We start from the raw sequence: 15,718 nt of genomic DNA, 5'->3' as shown, positions 1-15,718 counted from the left end.
GAAGGCTGCGATGAGCCTTAATATTCCAAAACAGGAAAGATAAGAGTGAGATTTGTAACGTATTCGAAAGTGTTCTGGGCCAATGGATTCTTTGGGGGGCGTCATTTATATACCAATTTTGAATTTTTCCTATTAAAATAATAAGCCCAAACTAGACACTTTTATATTTTTGGCACTTCTGAATTCAAAATCCTTTAGGTTGTACATAATAGGTATTTTTAAGAATGACAATAATAATAAAAATATAATAAACCATTTTTATTAGTTCTTTTGATTTTTTTTTTTGAATTTTGAATTTTTCATCTTTCCTTTTTCTTAACTTCTTTTGGTTATCATCATCATGGTCATCAAACCATCACTCAGGACATTAGGTCTTGCGTGTTTGGGCTCACTCCAAATTGCGAGTGCATTCTACCTTCCAGGTGTTGCCCCTCAGGACTATGCTCCCGGAAACAACGTGCCTCTCTACGTAAACTCATTAACCCCACTCTCCAACCAGCAAGTCAAGTCTGTAATCTCATACGACTATTACTATGATCGCTTCCACTTCTGCCGTCCAGAAAATGGCCCCCAGAAACAGTCCGAGAGTCTAGGAAGTGTATTGTTTGGTGACCGTATCTTTACATCACCATTCCAGGTAACAATAATAAAAGGCATAAAGAATGCCTATCTATACATAAAGAGAGGGAGAAGGAAAGGAAAGGAGGAGGAAGAGGAAGAGGAAGAAGGAGCAAAAAAAAGAGAGAAGAAGAAAAAAAGAGGAGCTATTATTATGAGCCACGCGCAAAGAAAAAGAAGAAAGACAAATTATTCACGTACATATCTATGTCTATATGTGCTATTAGCTTTCAATGGCCAAGAATGAGACATGCAAGCTTTTGTGTCATGTAAAGAGTATTCCCAAGGAAGACGCCGCTTTTATCAATGAACGCATCATTGACAACTATGCTGTTAACATGGTTGTCGATGGTCTCCCAGCTGCCCACGAAAACCTCGACAAGAACACAGGCGAAATTTACTACAATATCGGCTTTGACCTTGGTTATGTTGACGGCAAAACCCCCTCCCTTAACAACCATTATGATATTAACATTTACTACCACGAACGGTCCTCAACCAAGTTCCGCGTTATCGGTGTGGTTGTGAAGCCCAGCAGCAAGACAACTCAGCTGGACACCAAAGGACAGCCTATTTGTGACAAAACCAATCATGGTCTTTACCTAAAGGCTGATGGTACTGATAGTGTTGTTTACACCTATTCCACTATCTGGCATGTAAGTCTACAATTGAGGGGAGATACAAAAAAAGGCTTGGCAATTTATAAGATTTCTTTTTTATTAAAAAAAACAATATCACTACTGTGTCATAGCCTTCATCTACTGCATGGGCCACTCGTTGGGATAGCTATCTCCACATCCTTGATCCCTCTATCCACTGGTTCTCTCTCGTAAACTCCATTGTTATTGTTCTCTTCTTGACCGGTATGGTTGCTATGATTCTTTTGCGCGCTCTGCACAAGGATATCTCGCGCTACAATGCCGTTGAAGCCCAGGTAAATATTAGATACAGAGCTGTAATTAATAAAAGAATATGTTTAGTAATAACGAACTGTGTTGGTGGGTACTATTAGGAGGATGTCCAGGAAGATTATGGATGGAAGTTGGTTCACGGTGATGTATTCCGTCCTCCTAGCCATCCCATGCTCTTGGCTGTGGCTGTCGGAAGTGGTGCTCAATTGATTGCAATGACTGCCTTGACTCTTGGTAAGATTAGACTTAGATAAGGTGCTGGATACTATAAAAATTGAGGTCGGGTTACTGATCTGATCTGATTTGATCTGCAATTTTACGATCTACAGTGTTTGCCATTCTTGGCTTCTTATCTCCCTCTAACCGTGGATCTCTCGCCACTGTTACTGTTGTGTTCTTCATGGTATTCAGCTGTATTTCCGGCTTTACCTCTGCTCGTCTGTATAAGATGAATGGCGGTGAACAATGGAAACTCAACATTATCCTCAATGCCACTCTTTTCCCTGGAATCATTATCGGTTTCTTGTTTGGTCTCAACTTCTTTTTGATCGGATCCCATTCTTCGGGTGCCGTTCCTTTTGGTACCATGATGGCCATCCTCGGCCTTTGGGCTCTTATTTCTTTGCCTCTCAGTACCGCTGGTTCGTACTATGGTCTCCGCAAACCTCGTATTGAACAGCCTGTCCGTACAAACCAGATTCCCCGTCAGATCCCTGACCAGCCTACCTACCTCCGTAGCCTTCCTTCGATCTTTATGGGCGGAATTTTACCCTTTGGCGCAATCTTCATTGAGCTTTATTATATTATGAATAGTATCTGGTTTCACAGAATCTACTATGGCATTGGATTCTTGTTCTTGGTGTTTGGTGTCCTTATCTTGACCTGCTCCCAAGTCACCATCTTGATGTGCTATTTCCACCTCTGCAATGAGGATTATCACTGGTCCTGGAGAGCATTCCTTACCTCTGGTGCTGCTGGTTTCTATGTCTTTTTGTACTCTATCCTCTACTACCTCACCAAGCTCGATATCAACAGTATTACCAGTACTGTATTGTATTTTGGCTACTCTACTCTTATCAGTGTTCTCCTCACAATCCTCACTGGTTCAATTGGTTACCTCGCCTGCCTCTTGTTCTTACGCAAGATTTTCGGTAGCATCAAGGTCGATTAAACATAGTTGAAAAGATATGTATATTCTATAGAAGATGGACAGAAAGACAAAAAAATCCTCCTCCCCCTTAAAATTCAAACTATTCTCCCACACAAAAAAATAAATAAAGAATACATATACAACATAACACAACAGAACACAACACAATGCATCTATATATTACTCTAGCTTAATTTACTTCATTTTACTTTCACATTGATATAAACGGACCAATTGAAATATATATATATAACAGAGACTATTGTTCTGTTAACCAACAACAAAAAAAACAGATAATACCTTTAAAGCGTAATTACCATATTAGAAAGACTGAAGGAGGTATATGTATCTCCTCTCATTTGTGATGGTTACCTAAATATTTTTTTATGGTGAGATACAAAGCCTTCTTTAATTTAAGGTTATAATATATACATTTACAAACCAACCGGAAAACAGGAAAACGGAACAGCACACTTTAGACACTTTAAAGACCTTCAGTCCTCTAGAACAACCGTCCCACATCTATCACAGGTTGGCTCAACAAACCCTCATAAATTCATTACAAAAAAAAAAAGAATTAATCTTGAGCGTTAAAATAATTTCGGTGCCAATTTTGAAATAAAAAAAAAGTGTAAAATATCTTTGTAGCGATCGAGCGTAAATACTTGGCTGCTCAGCAGAAACTGGCCCAAGCTGACTCCTTTTCAAACATCAATTCGGAAATATTCAACATCGTCTTGGCTAGTAGATATAGATTGCAAGTATACACTCAGATGTCGTATACGCTTCCATTTAGCTACTGATGTTTGTTTGATAGTCGACATCCTCAGTAGAAGAAGTACATGATAGATGGTATCTTTTAACAAGATAAGATGTATAGGTATCCCGAGAGTCAACGTCTTTATGCTTTTATGTTTGAAGAGCCTAGGATTCTTCTTTGATAACATGATATATAAGCTTATAAAAACCACAATTATTATCGACAAACATTGTTTTTTTTAAGCAAAAAGACAGAATTAAAGATATGAATATATATTGGGTGTTCATCTTATTGAAACAGAAAAACGTGCGGATTAAAGGAGATCGTGGCGCTTACAAAGGCTGACGTATTTATACAAATATGGATTTGCCCAGCATTTTTGTACGATATTCCTTATATGCTTTCTTATGGTATACACGGCATTTGACTTATCACGCGCAAGAATATCTTATCCGAAAATACGAAGCTTTTATTCTTATTTTGTTGTATTTTTGGATAAAGCGTACGCGTAATGTTGGGCTAAGAACGAAAGCACACAGAAATTGCTTATCTTAATATTCCGGCGACTAATTTAGCCGACATCACTAATAGGTCCAAAAGAAGAAATGGCAAGAAAAATAAAGGGTCTTATATAAAATCCAAATATATATATATAATTTTTGTTTTTTTACTTATTCTCTTTTACTCACTAAAATAATAATAATACTAATAGTAATCAATAAGGCTACCTTATAATAAACACAAACCCTTCTATGACCGAAACCACTATTGCACTCGTAGTTCTTCAGCATGGACTCTGGGGAAATTCTGCACATATGAAATACATTCATAACAAACTCGACGAAGCTTACGGAGATTCTATTTCAATCGTAAGCCCATTACTTCCAAGTCATTAAATCCTCATTCCGCTTGCTCATTTATCCTATCTAGCTCAATGTAGAAGTTAATGAAGCCAAGTACACCTATGATGGTGTCGATATTTGTGGAGAAAGACTCATCAAAAATGTAATATTCACAAAGACCTGTTCCTTCCCCCTCGAGACAAGAAAGAGTTCACCTTAATCGACTTATATCGCAGATTTATAGTCACATCGAGAAATTAGCAGAGAAAAACAAAAAGGTCGACAGGATTACTCTCGTGGGATATTCTCTTGGTGGCTTAATTATCAGATATGCAGCTGGAATTCTTGCCAAAAAAGGATTCTTTAATCATGTTAAAGCACAAGTAAGTAAAGCAAGCCAATATCAAAGAAACGAATGCAATTGTGTACAATGGGACTAAAGAAAAGGTACGCATAGTGGCTTATAACGTTTGCTACTCCTCATATGGGTGTACGTCGTCCGACCACTTCAGTCGTAGGAAGAACCTTCAATTTCTTGTGTGGAAATATGGTATCTCGTTCTGGCGAACAACTTCAATTGTCGGATGATTACGAAGACGGGCGACCTCTATTAGACATATTAGCAGATCCAGGTAAACATACTATGGTATTTATGCGAGAAGAATGGGAAGAGTATATTGCAAATTGTGTATTTATAAAGTATATCATGTAATAATAATACTTATCACCAATATTTTATTGTGTGTAGACCGAGAATTCTACAAGGCCTTGGAATTGTTTAAAGTGAAGCGAGTATACGCCAATGTTGCAAATGATCGTACTGTACCTTACTGGACAGCAGGCCTCGAAACAATTGGATATTACGAGACCCCAAAATCACTTCAAGTGTAAGGCTATAAAGTATAGCTAGATAGAATGTTCTTTTTCAATTGACCTAAAAACAATATCAATATTGATATCTTGTATTATATTCTTTAGCACAAGAGATGAAAAGTATCCCGCATTGTTAACAGCTGTCGGCGTCAATGATCCTTCAAAAAAAGAAGAGTCAAAGTCATCGTGGAGTCCGTGGTATCTTTTACTTGTAGTTACCCCGGTCGTAGTACCGGTATACCTCGTATTCGCTTTTCTTTTTGTCGGTGGCCAGGGCCTTCTTTCTAGACGCAGAGCTCACCAACTTCTCAATGGAAAGATCTTAATAGGTGGCACAGATCTTCCGGTCTACAAAGATGAAGAAGAAGAGCGACATCATGCTACACGCAGCGAGACCATCTTGGACGAAGCATTTCTCGATGTAATGGAGGGAGCACATTTTCAGGATCAAGAAGGAGGAGAGACTCAAAAATCCTCTGAAAAGAATCCACAAGAATCCAATAGAGGTACATGAATATTTCATAAGCTTGATCAACAGCAACAGTATCGAATATTTACTTACTTGACTTTTATTAATACGATTACTTATAGTTACGTACAGTATATCTCCTACACCTGAATTACAATCTTCTGTACAGCCACTTGACCTCACTTTGGTTCAGCAAAAAATTCAAGAAAACTTGTCTCGCCTTGAATGGGAGCGTATCTTTGTTTTTATCAGAGGCATTAATGCCCATGCGTCAATCGTCTGTAGAGATCAGCGATTTACCCAAGAAGATGGAGAATGTGTCGTACGGCATTTTGTAGACACTTTTAAACCATAATATAGCTTTCTTTTTCTTTTTCTTTTACTTGCTTAAATTTCATCCAAAGCATCACTACTAATTGTATTATCTATCAGTCACAGAATCAAAGAAGTATATTCTTTTCATTTCATCTTGTTCTGTTTTGTCTTGTCCCCATTTGTATAAATCATTTCATCAACACAGATCCTTTTTTTAAAAGTAAAAATAAACAATATTTTCATTACTTATAAGTATACATTAAACTCAATTATATGCACATAATTCATTGCAAATACAGTATGATGCATTTAATGACAAGAATCTCTTGGCTGTTTAAAGACAACTAGTTCTGCCAAAAAAAGAAGATGATACTTATGTCTGGATAAAACAAACAAACTAATTTTGTAGGGTTTATTTTTTATTTTAATCGTTGACAGGGAAAAAAGAAGCAACATAAGACGATATAATATTGCTGTGCTGACATTCCTCGTTATTTTGGGCCAAAGCGTATAGATATCTGACCATTAGGCTGTCAGCAGAAAGAGAATTCATGATAGAAAGAGCACAATTAGTATATATAAAAGTCCAAGTGCATTAAACGGGCTTTAATGTATATTTAAATTGCCTTCACCAAGACTTTCTTTGGAAATGATAGTGCACCCTGAAACCCAAGGATCGACGGGAAAGGCATAAAGACCAGAAAAATAACTAGCTATTGTATGCTGAGCAACATAGCTATGTAATGTGCTGGGGTATATAATCAGAATGATTAGGTCCATTTTATATCTCTTAAAGACCTGTAGATGATAATTAAGTGCTCTCTTCATAAACAATTAATTGATGCTGTGCATAATTTTTACAATTATCGGCGGGAAATTTATAACTGACTATTTGGGTTCCAAGGCCACATCTGAACGTGTTCTATCGCTCCATTCAGAGTTTTCGACTCGGTAGGCATTTTGTGTAGTTTCTAAAGTCGAGGAAATATAGTTAAGTACTATGAGGTCTTGAAAGTTTTTTTTTGGACAAGTCTATACCTAGGTACAGTTTTTGATATAAAGTATTCGTAGAAAAAAAATACGCAAGTTGCTAAAGGAAAATACGAAGAAGTGGTTCAAGCTCTCTGAGCCACACTTTGTTGTTACTTTAATATAAATAATAAATATTTTCCTTCACATCTTTACCCCTTTTACCTTTAGATTTCTCAAGCTAAGCTATTTAAGATTTATTTATCAACTCATATTCTTCATATCTATAACTGGGAAAAAGGACAAAACGAGTGCTTTTTTTTACGAGAACAGACAAGGAAAAACATATGACCAAAGTTGAAATTCTACTATCGATATGGAAGAGGATGTTAATCCATACCACTTGGGAACCTTAATTAACATCAGGCGTTACTGCGAATCTCAGGGACCAAAACAAGAGTCTCTTATTAAAGAGCTAGACACTAGAATGGAAGACGCGGGCAAAATTGTAGGAGCAGTGAAGGAGTAAAAAAAAAACATTATATGATAAATGTAGTACCAACTTATATGTTCGAAAGTTTCATTTTAGACTTTTAGGGCTCAAGTTTTCTCAAAGAAGAAAATGAGTTTAATCTCTCTTAAAAGAATAACTCATATTCTCTAGCTAGAAACGAGGTAGAGCGGTTGTCCCCATTGGGGCAGTTTAAGAAGCAATAGCCATACTATTCTTACAAAGAAAAAACCGTTCGTCTAAGGTTATTTTTTTTTTGTATTTATTGGTACTGCCGACGCCGTCTAAGGTTATTTAAACATTTGATACTAAAACAAAAAACAAACACAAGTCATACAAAAATTGAAGACCTTGGTTCAGGTAGAATAGCAACCATTGCACTGTGTTGCTTAGTTTCTTTTTCCTTTATTTCATACTTTGAATATACTCATCTTCTAACATTCATAATAATACTTCTTCCTAAAGTTTATTATATGGTCTTTATACTGCTATCAACTTTAAATATTCACTACCTATTTGTACTAGCAGTTTGTCTAAATTTAAGAAAGCCTTTCAAATTTCTGTAGCTGTCTTGATATCCAAAAGTTCTCTTGTGTATATTCAAATGATATATGATATGATATTTTATCCCTAACTTTACATACTTTTCTACTGTTTATTTCAATTGGGAGCACAATTACCATTGTATATAGTATATACATAATAATATGTATATGATGATGACAAGAATGTTTCTGATACCAGTGAAGTCTTTAAAGCACCTAGAGCCCTTAAAGTCATTAGAACCTCTAATAACCCTTAAAAAATCTAGAATCTTCCAAGTCTTTAAAGTTTCTTGTTTTCAAGGTTTTCAAAGCTGCTAAATTCTTTGAATTATCTAATGTTTTTGATATAGTCAAAGCTTTATTTAGTAGAGAAATTAAATTTTCATTGATTTCTTTAAATTTAGATAGTAATTTAACTTTCAATTCTTATTATACATTTTTCTTAATTTATGTGATTAAAGAAACAAGGAAAGTGGAAAAATTAGAGAATCTTTAGATTTCCATGATGTTAGACAATGCGATTAGATTCTTCTCAAATGAAGAAATACTTTAGTCAGTGAACTACTTTATTCATACCTTTCAAAAAGGCATTAAGCCCTATCTTTTAAATATCAGGCTAGTTTAAAGAAGTTTCTTGCTACTTTGCTTGTCTCTATTGTTCATCTCAATTAGAAACACAATTAAATCGTGAGTTACCTGTGCAAGAGTAATTCATAAACTTGTTTTAAAAATATAGAAAGACCAAATATAAGTCATGCCCAGAGATATCTCCCTTTCTTTTCAATAATATGTAAGATAATGAATAAAAACTCGCGAACCAAAAAGAAAGAGTCGAAGAAATAAGTTGGAACGGATATGAAATTTGTTGAAAACTGTGATTTTTTATAAATAAAACAAGATTTGACATAAGATGAGACCCACCTGAAGATTGGCTAGAAGGAAGGAACCCCAGTTATAGTTACTAATATTATTATATTTACCCTCACAGTATTAACAGGAGAAGATGTGAAGTGATCTTGGAATATAGAACGCCTTTCTTGATATAGACCTATATCTACACCGAGATGGGGGGGTTTTTTTTACTGCTAATATTCGGTAGCTTCCGAAATTGTCATAAAACACTATTTATTAGAGAATAGATTTTTTTTTTTTTCGCTTGTTTGATTTATTTATAAGCTCTTGCTATTAGTATACAGACCCCATTCATCCTGCCAACTAAATAGTATTTCTATCTTCACAGTTCTGTTAGAAATATATACATATATATTTATCACTATGGGAAAGAAGGGTCAATTCGGAGATCAATTTTGAAAAAAATATCATGAGCATTTTTCAAATTCGCCTTTTGAATGGACACTTCTTTCCCATGATATCTCTAGATTGACATAAAGTACTTTTCCAGTCTTTATTTCTTAATACCACTTTTTTAGGGTTCAAAACAATAATAATAAGCTTGACCGTTGAAAAACATTTATTTGAAGATTATAGAATAAAATGAAATATGCATTTTATTTAGGTATAATGGGGATGAGTTATAATAAAAAGGACAACCATTGTAGATATAAAGATATTAGTCTATAGAAAGACTTGAATTTCATTTGGGATCTTGTTTTTTGTTGTCGTCTCTAGCTTATATCTGGAAGTTGGATACGTTGGGCCCAACTTTTATATGGTGATGAAATGTACAAAAGGGAATACACGTATGTACAAGGGAAGCAAATAACACATGTAGGTTTGATTAAGCAAAGACCTTCTGGAGGCCCTCTTTCTGAGCTGGGGTGAGCTCAGTAGGGAATTTGATATCGTAGTTGATAATCATATCACCCTTTTTACCAGTCTTGGAATTCGGCATACCTTCGTTGGGAACCCGAGATGTCTGGCCTGGTTGGATGACTGCCTGAGAGCTTATGTTCAACGTCCGTCCATCGAGGGTTTGGATCTTTCGAGAAAAGCCAGCCAAAGCCTCCACGAAATTCAAATCAATCTTGATACCAAGGTTATCACCATCTCTCTTGAATACAGGATGTTCCTTTTCTTCAACCACAAACTCGATGTCCTGAACTTCGCCATTGTCGAGTTCATCGCCCTCTCCCGGGAATCGAATCTTGGTTCCGGCCTTCCATCCAGGTTTGACATCGATGCTGAGAATTTTGTCTGTCATGACCAACTGGCCTGTAGCACTATCATGGGTTTTGCGTGTAACCTTGAGACGTTTGGTTGTTCCGGTGTAGAGATCCTCGAGAGAGATAAGGAGAGACCGTTTGATTGCAGAAGATTTTTGAGGGAAAGTCTGGCTGGTTCTGAATGTGGACGTTCCTCTTGGTATGCCTCCAAAAGAGAATCGTTCGGGCATAGGTTCATCATCGTCCATGCCACCCATACCTCCTGTACCACTTCCAAACGAAGAGAAGAAATGTTTGAATATATCGTCAGCATTAGAAGGACTGAATCCCTTGTGTGAGCCAGGCATGCTACTAGTAGACGAGAAAAATGTAGAAGTGCCACCGGGGAAGTTGAATCCTGCAGGGAATCCACCCATGTTGGTAGTTGTGTGGGTACTGTGGCTGCTTGGAGCAGATCCTCCTCCTCCTTTGAGACCTTCTTCGCCATATTGATCGTACACAGCGCGCTTGTTCTTGTCACTCAAAACCTCAAACGCCTCACCGATCTCCTGGAACTTGGAGTTTGCTAGCTCTGGCTGGTCCTTGTTTCTGTCGGGATGCCACTTCAAGGCTGCATTCCAGATAAGTTTGACAATCTACATTTTTCTTTAAAGAATAAAAAGCGTACCTTGCTTTCTGTAAGCCTTCTTGATTCCTTCTTCATCTGCATCCTTGGAGACGCCAAGAATCTCATAATAGTCTTTTCCCATGGTAATATATTATAGTTGTAATAAAAAGAAGATGATAAACGCGTTTAAAGTATCCGAAACCTCTACCCCTTTTAAACTTATTTTTTTTTGAAGTAGATATATATATATATATGTATTCTAAACTCGACGTCATTACGCCCGCTCATAATTTTTGTTTTAGCAGGTACTGGAAGTTTCTAGAGAGAGTTCGGCATTTCAATGTTTATTGAGCAAAAACTTTGGGGTACACACACACACAGAGAATAATTTATTATTTATGATCTGGGCTTCTCCTTCTTCTCCTTGTAAAGAGCAAGAAGAGAGACACCGGCAACCTTGACAACCTTGAAACGGACACCAGGAATATCACCAATAGCACGGCCCTTGCGACCGAAACCAGCGATCAAAACCTCGTCGTTCTCATCGACAAAGTTCAAACAACCATCATTGGGAACGAAAGCAGTGACCTTCTTACCGTTCTTGATGAGCTGAACACGGACACACTTACGAATGGCAGAGTTAGGCTGCTTGGCTTCAACACCACTACGAAACATAGCTTTATTAGAGAAACTGCGGTCAATTGAACAATATAAGTTAACTTACATCTTTTCAAGGACGATACCCTTGGCGTGGGAAGCACCACCAAAGGGGTTGGAACGGAAGGCAGTACCGAGAGCTCTCTTCTTGTACTGCTTATCGGCCCAACGCTGCTCACGGCGGTGGTTGCGCAATTTACGAGCGGCGTTCAATCCTCTCGGCTGTCCCTTACCTTTAATGCAAGAGACATGTTAGAATTCCAGCATATCGATTTCATTCTAGTTTCTGTGTCCAAATAGTATATATATGCGTGTGTGCGTGTGCGTGTATATGTGTGTTTTGTTGCATTGGTGAATAAGCCGTAAAATCATGTCGTTGTTGTCCGTTTTAAATTGAAATGTTCGTTTTCGATTGTCATCGTCAATGTGTCCAAAGTAAAAAGGCATTCTCTTCTTCATTTGGCTGAGTATGGGATGTCGCGAGATTGGTTTGGATTATGTCCGTCTATCCATTTAATATATCCATCCATCCTTCCTTCCTTCATCGACTATATACATTCTATTGGTTTTATCCAAGCTATATGGCGTTGGCCATCTTACCCATGATGTAGGTCTTTTAATGTAGAAGGAGGTTTCTTGGTTTCCATGTGTAGACTAGGTTATCGCGATGGCAGCTATTCCAACTACACGTCACGATGGTGTTTCGAACACAGACTATGCTTCTTTCGGCAACAGCACAGAGTTTCTCATTCACAAGTGAGAAAATTAAATCAATTTTTTGAGGTAGTCACAGGTTAAATTTGAAAGAATATATCTTCCAAAAGTGCGGTCCGTAATTTCCAACCAACAACATAATGATAATGCTTATATAACGTACAGCTACAAATATTCTACAAGTAATATAATTTATATAACCTTTGTCTTCTTTATAGTTACGTATTGAACCACATAAAAAAGTACTATAAAAGAGTCAGTAATTCTAACAAAAACACTACCTCAAACAACACATATTTTGCTTAGAATAACAGAGAGAAAAAAACAACGTTATCAGTGCTCATATGAAGCAATCAATAGTCGATAAAGTTTTGAAAGAAAATCAAAGCAATGCCGAAACAGCAAAACTATCAAACTTGACCTGAGCGACTATCGACAGTATCATCAAATGCTATGTAGAAAAAGGAAGACTTGAAAACAAAATATAAAGCTCAGAGAAGAATGTTTTGAGTTTATGCATGATGCTTCATATGAAGACTGTCAGTTAACCGTTGGAATCGTCAATAACAGGTTGCTAGCGTAGTTTCTTGCTCTCAGGAATGTAGTCATCTACCCTCAGAAAACTTACAAACATGTATACATTTAAAGAAAAGTTGGATTTACACTAAAAAGAACAAAGCCTGTCAAAGAGAAAAGAAACACATTAGAGAGGGTGTTTTCGAGCCTGAATTGCAAACGTTTGCGTTTGTATTTCACGCGGCGAATTAAATTCCAATATATGTTTCGCAAATTTCATGGTGGAAGCCATTTGGTGAGCAATTGAAGCCAAGAGTTAGGGATTCCCTGATTCTAGACTTTAAATACTCACTAAACTTCTAGTAAGAACTGAGCTTATTCTTCCCACTTTAATACAAGATATATGATATTCAGGAGACTTTTTTGCACATTTGCTTAATAGAATAGGTCTCGGAAAGCCAAGTTTATTAAGGTATATTTCGTTTACATTTTTATAGTAATAACATTTTCAACTTATAAATCCTCACAGTTGTGTCTGAGTTTTTATTTATTTTTTATTGAGTTTTACAAATCATTATTTTTTAGCCGTCTTGAGATTATCACTCAACACTGTCTCTATTTTTTCTATTACTTTCTTTAACTGACCTTGTACACAATACAACCAAAATGTGTTCAAATTAACAATGAAAAGGCACTTTTTAATATATAAACAAAATACAGTGAAAAAGACATATGGGTAAAAAAAATATGTTTTATAAAAAACCTGTCAAAAATAAAAATAAGATATTTCTAGACAATTCAACGTCTCTCTTTCATAGTGATTTCTATAATATTAATAACGTAAATGCAAATACAAATCACAGAATACATTCAAATGCTTATATGTATATACACACCAGCCGTAGACTTAAAGTCTAGAACAGTAAAGACATTCTATAGCACAACTAACAATACACGTGATAAAACATTTACATATTTTACTTGTAAAAAAAATTGTTACAGAGTTCAGCTTTTACTTTGGCTTTCTAACTCAGTAAACTTCTACAGAACCCCAAAAAGCGTAATTTATGGTTCTCTTGGCAATTGCGTGGTTTACTATCAAGTACCACAGTCTGGGTTAATCTACTTCAATCAAATAATAAGAGAGAACGAAGGCGAAGATGTATGGATGGGGTGAAGTCAAAACTTCTGCCTTTAGATCCTTCTTTACCTTGTTCCTCTTCTTACTTTTCTCTCCAGCTTTTAACCTACTTTACCACATCCTACTCTACATAATTTTTTATTATTTTTAAAAATAAAAGGAAAGGTCCAAAATGGCAACTCCTCAAGGCAAAAAGTACACTATTGGCACACGCAAGTCCCAATTAGCCATGGTACAGGCGTACATTGTCCGTGATTTTTTGCAGCGTACTTATCCACAGCACACATTTGCGATCGAGAGCATGTCTACTTCAGGAGACCGCATTCCCGAGAAAGCGCTGAGCAAGATTGGCGAAAAGGCTCTGTTCACAAAAGAACTCGAGATTGCCCTGGAGGACAGTCGGGTTGATCTGGTTGTCCACAGTCTAAAAGACCTGCCGACCGTCCTTCCGGAGGGTATGTATCTCGGTGCAATTACGGAGAGAGAAAACCCCTACGATGCTGTTGTACTCGCACCTCGTCTCAAGGGACACACACTCGCAACTCTGCCAAAGGGATCCGTGGTCGGCACAAGTAGCCTCCGTAGAGTTGCCCAATTAAGACGTAGATACCCTCACCTTGTATTTGACGATGTGGTAAGTGTGCGGATAAGGGTATGGAGAGTACTGGTAAAATAATAATAATAAAAAAATCTGGGAATCTAATATATGCATGTACATTTGACTTGCCCTTGTTCCTGATCTTTATGTTTATTAGCGAGGAGGTTTGTAAGTAAACAAAAGCGAAGAAGGGGACGAATTTTCTCTTTATTGGATATCCATCGTAATCATAATCATAATACTAATACTAATACTTATGTATTATGTTTGCTGTTATAGGAACACACGTCTTGCTAAATTAGATGCAGATGACCACCATTATAGTGCAATTATCTTGGCTGTGGCTGGACTGGTTCGTATTGGGAAAGATGACCGTATTTCACAAATCATCGAGCCTTCAGATGCACTATACGCCGTATCTCAGGGAGCGTTGGGAATAGAGTGCCGTGAGAATGACTTTGAAGCACGTCAACTTATCGAGGCTCTCAACCACACCCCAACCCGCATTCGGTGCTTGAGTGAGCGTTCATTGATGCGTACTCTGGAAGGTGGCTGCAGTGTCCCGATTGGCGTCAAAACAACTCTCGAGCTTGGTGATGAAAGCAAGATGTCGCTTAGTCTGCGTGGACTGGTAGCCAGTCTGGATGGCCAGCAGGTAGTCGAGTACGAAGACACCATCTCTCTCCAGGGCGCAGACGACGCAAAGAAGTTTGCATTGGCAGAAACTCTGGGAACTCGTGTGGCAACCAAGTTGATTGAGATGGGAGCTAACAAGATTCTTGATGCCATTCGTCACTAAATTAATATATATATATGCGAAAAGTTGTGTATACACGAAACACATAAAAACAAAAAGGAGGACGTTTCTTTTGAAAGAATAAATATCTAGAAATTTGTATATTCTGTCTAATGAAACCAATGTGTATCATTGTGTCAAAATTGAAATCTTATTTTGATCTACTTTTTGGTAAGAAGGGGAGGGAGAGAAAAAAAAACTCCTTGTCTGACTGGCCTGCCTTTTATTCGCAAAAGGATTGGCTATGCTAATAAGACGGCCACGCGACCCGTGAGAGAAAGAGAAAGTGAAGGAGTAGAAAGAGTAAAACCTAAAGTACTTTTTGTTTGTTTTTTGTTTTTTTTTGTTTGGCACTCATAGTCAACATCTGCTTTCTTGCTATCTTCTTCTTCCCTCTTATTTTTTTTCCTGTTTGCTTTTTTGTTTCAACTCTCTTCACATATGAAACAGCTCATTCCTAGTCATTTTAAACACGATGAAACGGTCGCACATCCCATTACTTTGCGAAATTCCACAGGACATGTCTTGACAATAAGTGTAGTTTCGGCTAATATAATTCGAGTGCGCTACCAGCCGCCAGTCAAGCCTAGAGAGAGATCAACT

At 37.1% G+C, this 15,718-nt stretch overlaps 6 protein-coding genes across 6 annotated transcripts; 4 read left to right on the top strand and 2 right to left on the bottom strand.

Annotated features, from left to right (window-relative positions):
- Nucleotides 1-285: 285 nt before the first annotated feature.
- On the top strand, nucleotides 286-2,961 carry PHYBLDRAFT_135502 (hypothetical protein). Its single transcript, XM_018429726.1, has 5 exons — nucleotides 286-637; nucleotides 846-1,274; nucleotides 1,370-1,597; nucleotides 1,631-1,763; nucleotides 1,859-2,961. The coding sequence occupies exons 1-5, from the start codon at nucleotides 341-343 to the stop codon at nucleotides 2,698-2,700; spliced, it is 1,929 nt and encodes a 642-aa protein (XP_018287886.1). The 5' UTR covers nucleotides 286-340; the 3' UTR covers nucleotides 2,701-2,961.
- A 1,168-nt stretch (nucleotides 2,962-4,129) lies between these two features.
- Nucleotides 4,130-5,172, top strand: PHYBLDRAFT_135501 (hypothetical protein; the record flags this gene model as incomplete). Its single annotated transcript, XM_018429725.1, has 5 exons — nucleotides 4,130-4,308; nucleotides 4,370-4,444; nucleotides 4,518-4,664; nucleotides 4,739-4,913; nucleotides 5,030-5,172. The coding sequence occupies exons 1-5, from the start codon at nucleotides 4,192-4,194 to the stop codon at nucleotides 5,170-5,172; spliced, it is 657 nt and encodes a 218-aa protein (XP_018287885.1). The 5' UTR covers nucleotides 4,130-4,191.
- A 2,111-nt stretch (nucleotides 5,173-7,283) lies between these two features.
- Nucleotides 7,284-8,488, top strand: PHYBLDRAFT_70504 (hypothetical protein; the record flags this gene model as incomplete). The annotated part of the gene is made up of 3 exons (XM_018442291.1): nucleotides 7,284-7,432; nucleotides 7,884-8,012; nucleotides 8,425-8,488. The coding sequence occupies 3 exons, from the start codon at nucleotides 7,284-7,286 to the stop codon at nucleotides 8,486-8,488; spliced, it is 342 nt and encodes a 113-aa protein (XP_018287884.1).
- A 924-nt stretch (nucleotides 8,489-9,412) lies between these two features.
- Nucleotides 9,413-10,895, bottom strand: PHYBLDRAFT_135500 (hypothetical protein). Its single transcript, XM_018429724.1, has 2 exons — nucleotides 10,754-10,895; nucleotides 9,413-10,696 (listed from the first exon to the last, which is right to left on the bottom strand). Exons 1-2 carry the CDS (start codon nucleotides 10,833-10,835, stop codon nucleotides 9,702-9,704), a joined length of 1,077 nt encoding a protein of 358 aa, XP_018287883.1. The 5' UTR covers nucleotides 10,836-10,895; the 3' UTR covers nucleotides 9,413-9,701.
- Nucleotides 10,896-11,011: 116 nt separating this feature from the next.
- PHYBLDRAFT_126729 (hypothetical protein) lies at nucleotides 11,012-11,972 on the bottom strand. Its single transcript, XM_018429123.1, has 3 exons — nucleotides 11,951-11,972; nucleotides 11,418-11,583; nucleotides 11,012-11,357 (listed from the first exon to the last, which is right to left on the bottom strand). Exons 1-3 carry the CDS (start codon nucleotides 11,952-11,954, stop codon nucleotides 11,090-11,092), a joined length of 438 nt encoding a protein of 145 aa, XP_018287882.1. The 5' UTR covers nucleotides 11,955-11,972; the 3' UTR covers nucleotides 11,012-11,089.
- Nucleotides 11,973-13,837: 1,865 nt separating this feature from the next.
- Nucleotides 13,838-15,231, top strand: PHYBLDRAFT_41540 (hypothetical protein). Its single transcript, XM_018440164.1, has 3 exons — nucleotides 13,838-14,355; nucleotides 14,477-14,487; nucleotides 14,599-15,231. Exons 1-3 carry the CDS (start codon nucleotides 13,894-13,896, stop codon nucleotides 15,116-15,118), a joined length of 993 nt encoding a protein of 330 aa, XP_018287881.1. The 5' UTR covers nucleotides 13,838-13,893; the 3' UTR covers nucleotides 15,119-15,231.
- The last annotated feature ends 487 nt before the right edge of the window (nucleotides 15,232-15,718 follow it).

This window comes from Phycomyces blakesleeanus (genome assembly GCF_001638985.1).
Source record: "Phycomyces blakesleeanus NRRL 1555(-) unplaced genomic scaffold PHYBLscaffold_20, whole genome shotgun sequence".
Lineage (NCBI taxonomy): Eukaryota > Fungi > Mucoromycota > Mucoromycetes > Mucorales > Phycomycetaceae > Phycomyces > Phycomyces blakesleeanus.
Note: the sequence above shows the minus strand (reverse complement) of the source record. Positions and strands in the feature narration are given on the sequence as shown.

Excerpts from the sequence above, each read along its gene's own strand:
- PHYBLDRAFT_126729 (XM_018429123.1), bottom strand. Across the intron at positions 11,358-11,417 it reads GGTATCGTCCTTGAAAAGAT|TGGTGTTGAAGCCAAGCAGC; the intron begins GTAAGTTAACTT and ends TATGTTTCGTAG.
- PHYBLDRAFT_135500 (XM_018429724.1), bottom strand. The coding sequence starts at position 10,835 with ATGGGAAAAGACTATTATGAGATTCTTGGCGTCTCCAAGGATGCAGAT. Across the intron at positions 10,697-10,753 it reads GAAGGCTTACAGAAAGCAAG|CCTTGAAGTGGCATCCCGAC; the intron begins GTACGCTTTTTA and ends TCTGGAATGCAG.
- PHYBLDRAFT_135502 (XM_018429726.1), top strand. The coding sequence starts at position 341 with ATGGTCATCAAACCATCACTCAGGACATTAGGTCTTGCGTGTTTGGGC. Across the intron at positions 638-845 it reads TCTTTACATCACCATTCCAG|CTTTCAATGGCCAAGAATGA; the intron begins GTAACAATAATA and ends ATGTGCTATTAG. Across the intron at positions 1,764-1,858 it reads AATGACTGCCTTGACTCTTG|TGTTTGCCATTCTTGGCTTC; the intron begins GTAAGATTAGAC and ends TACGATCTACAG.
- PHYBLDRAFT_41540 (XM_018440164.1), top strand. The coding sequence starts at position 13,894 with ATGGCAACTCCTCAAGGCAAAAAGTACACTATTGGCACACGCAAGTCC.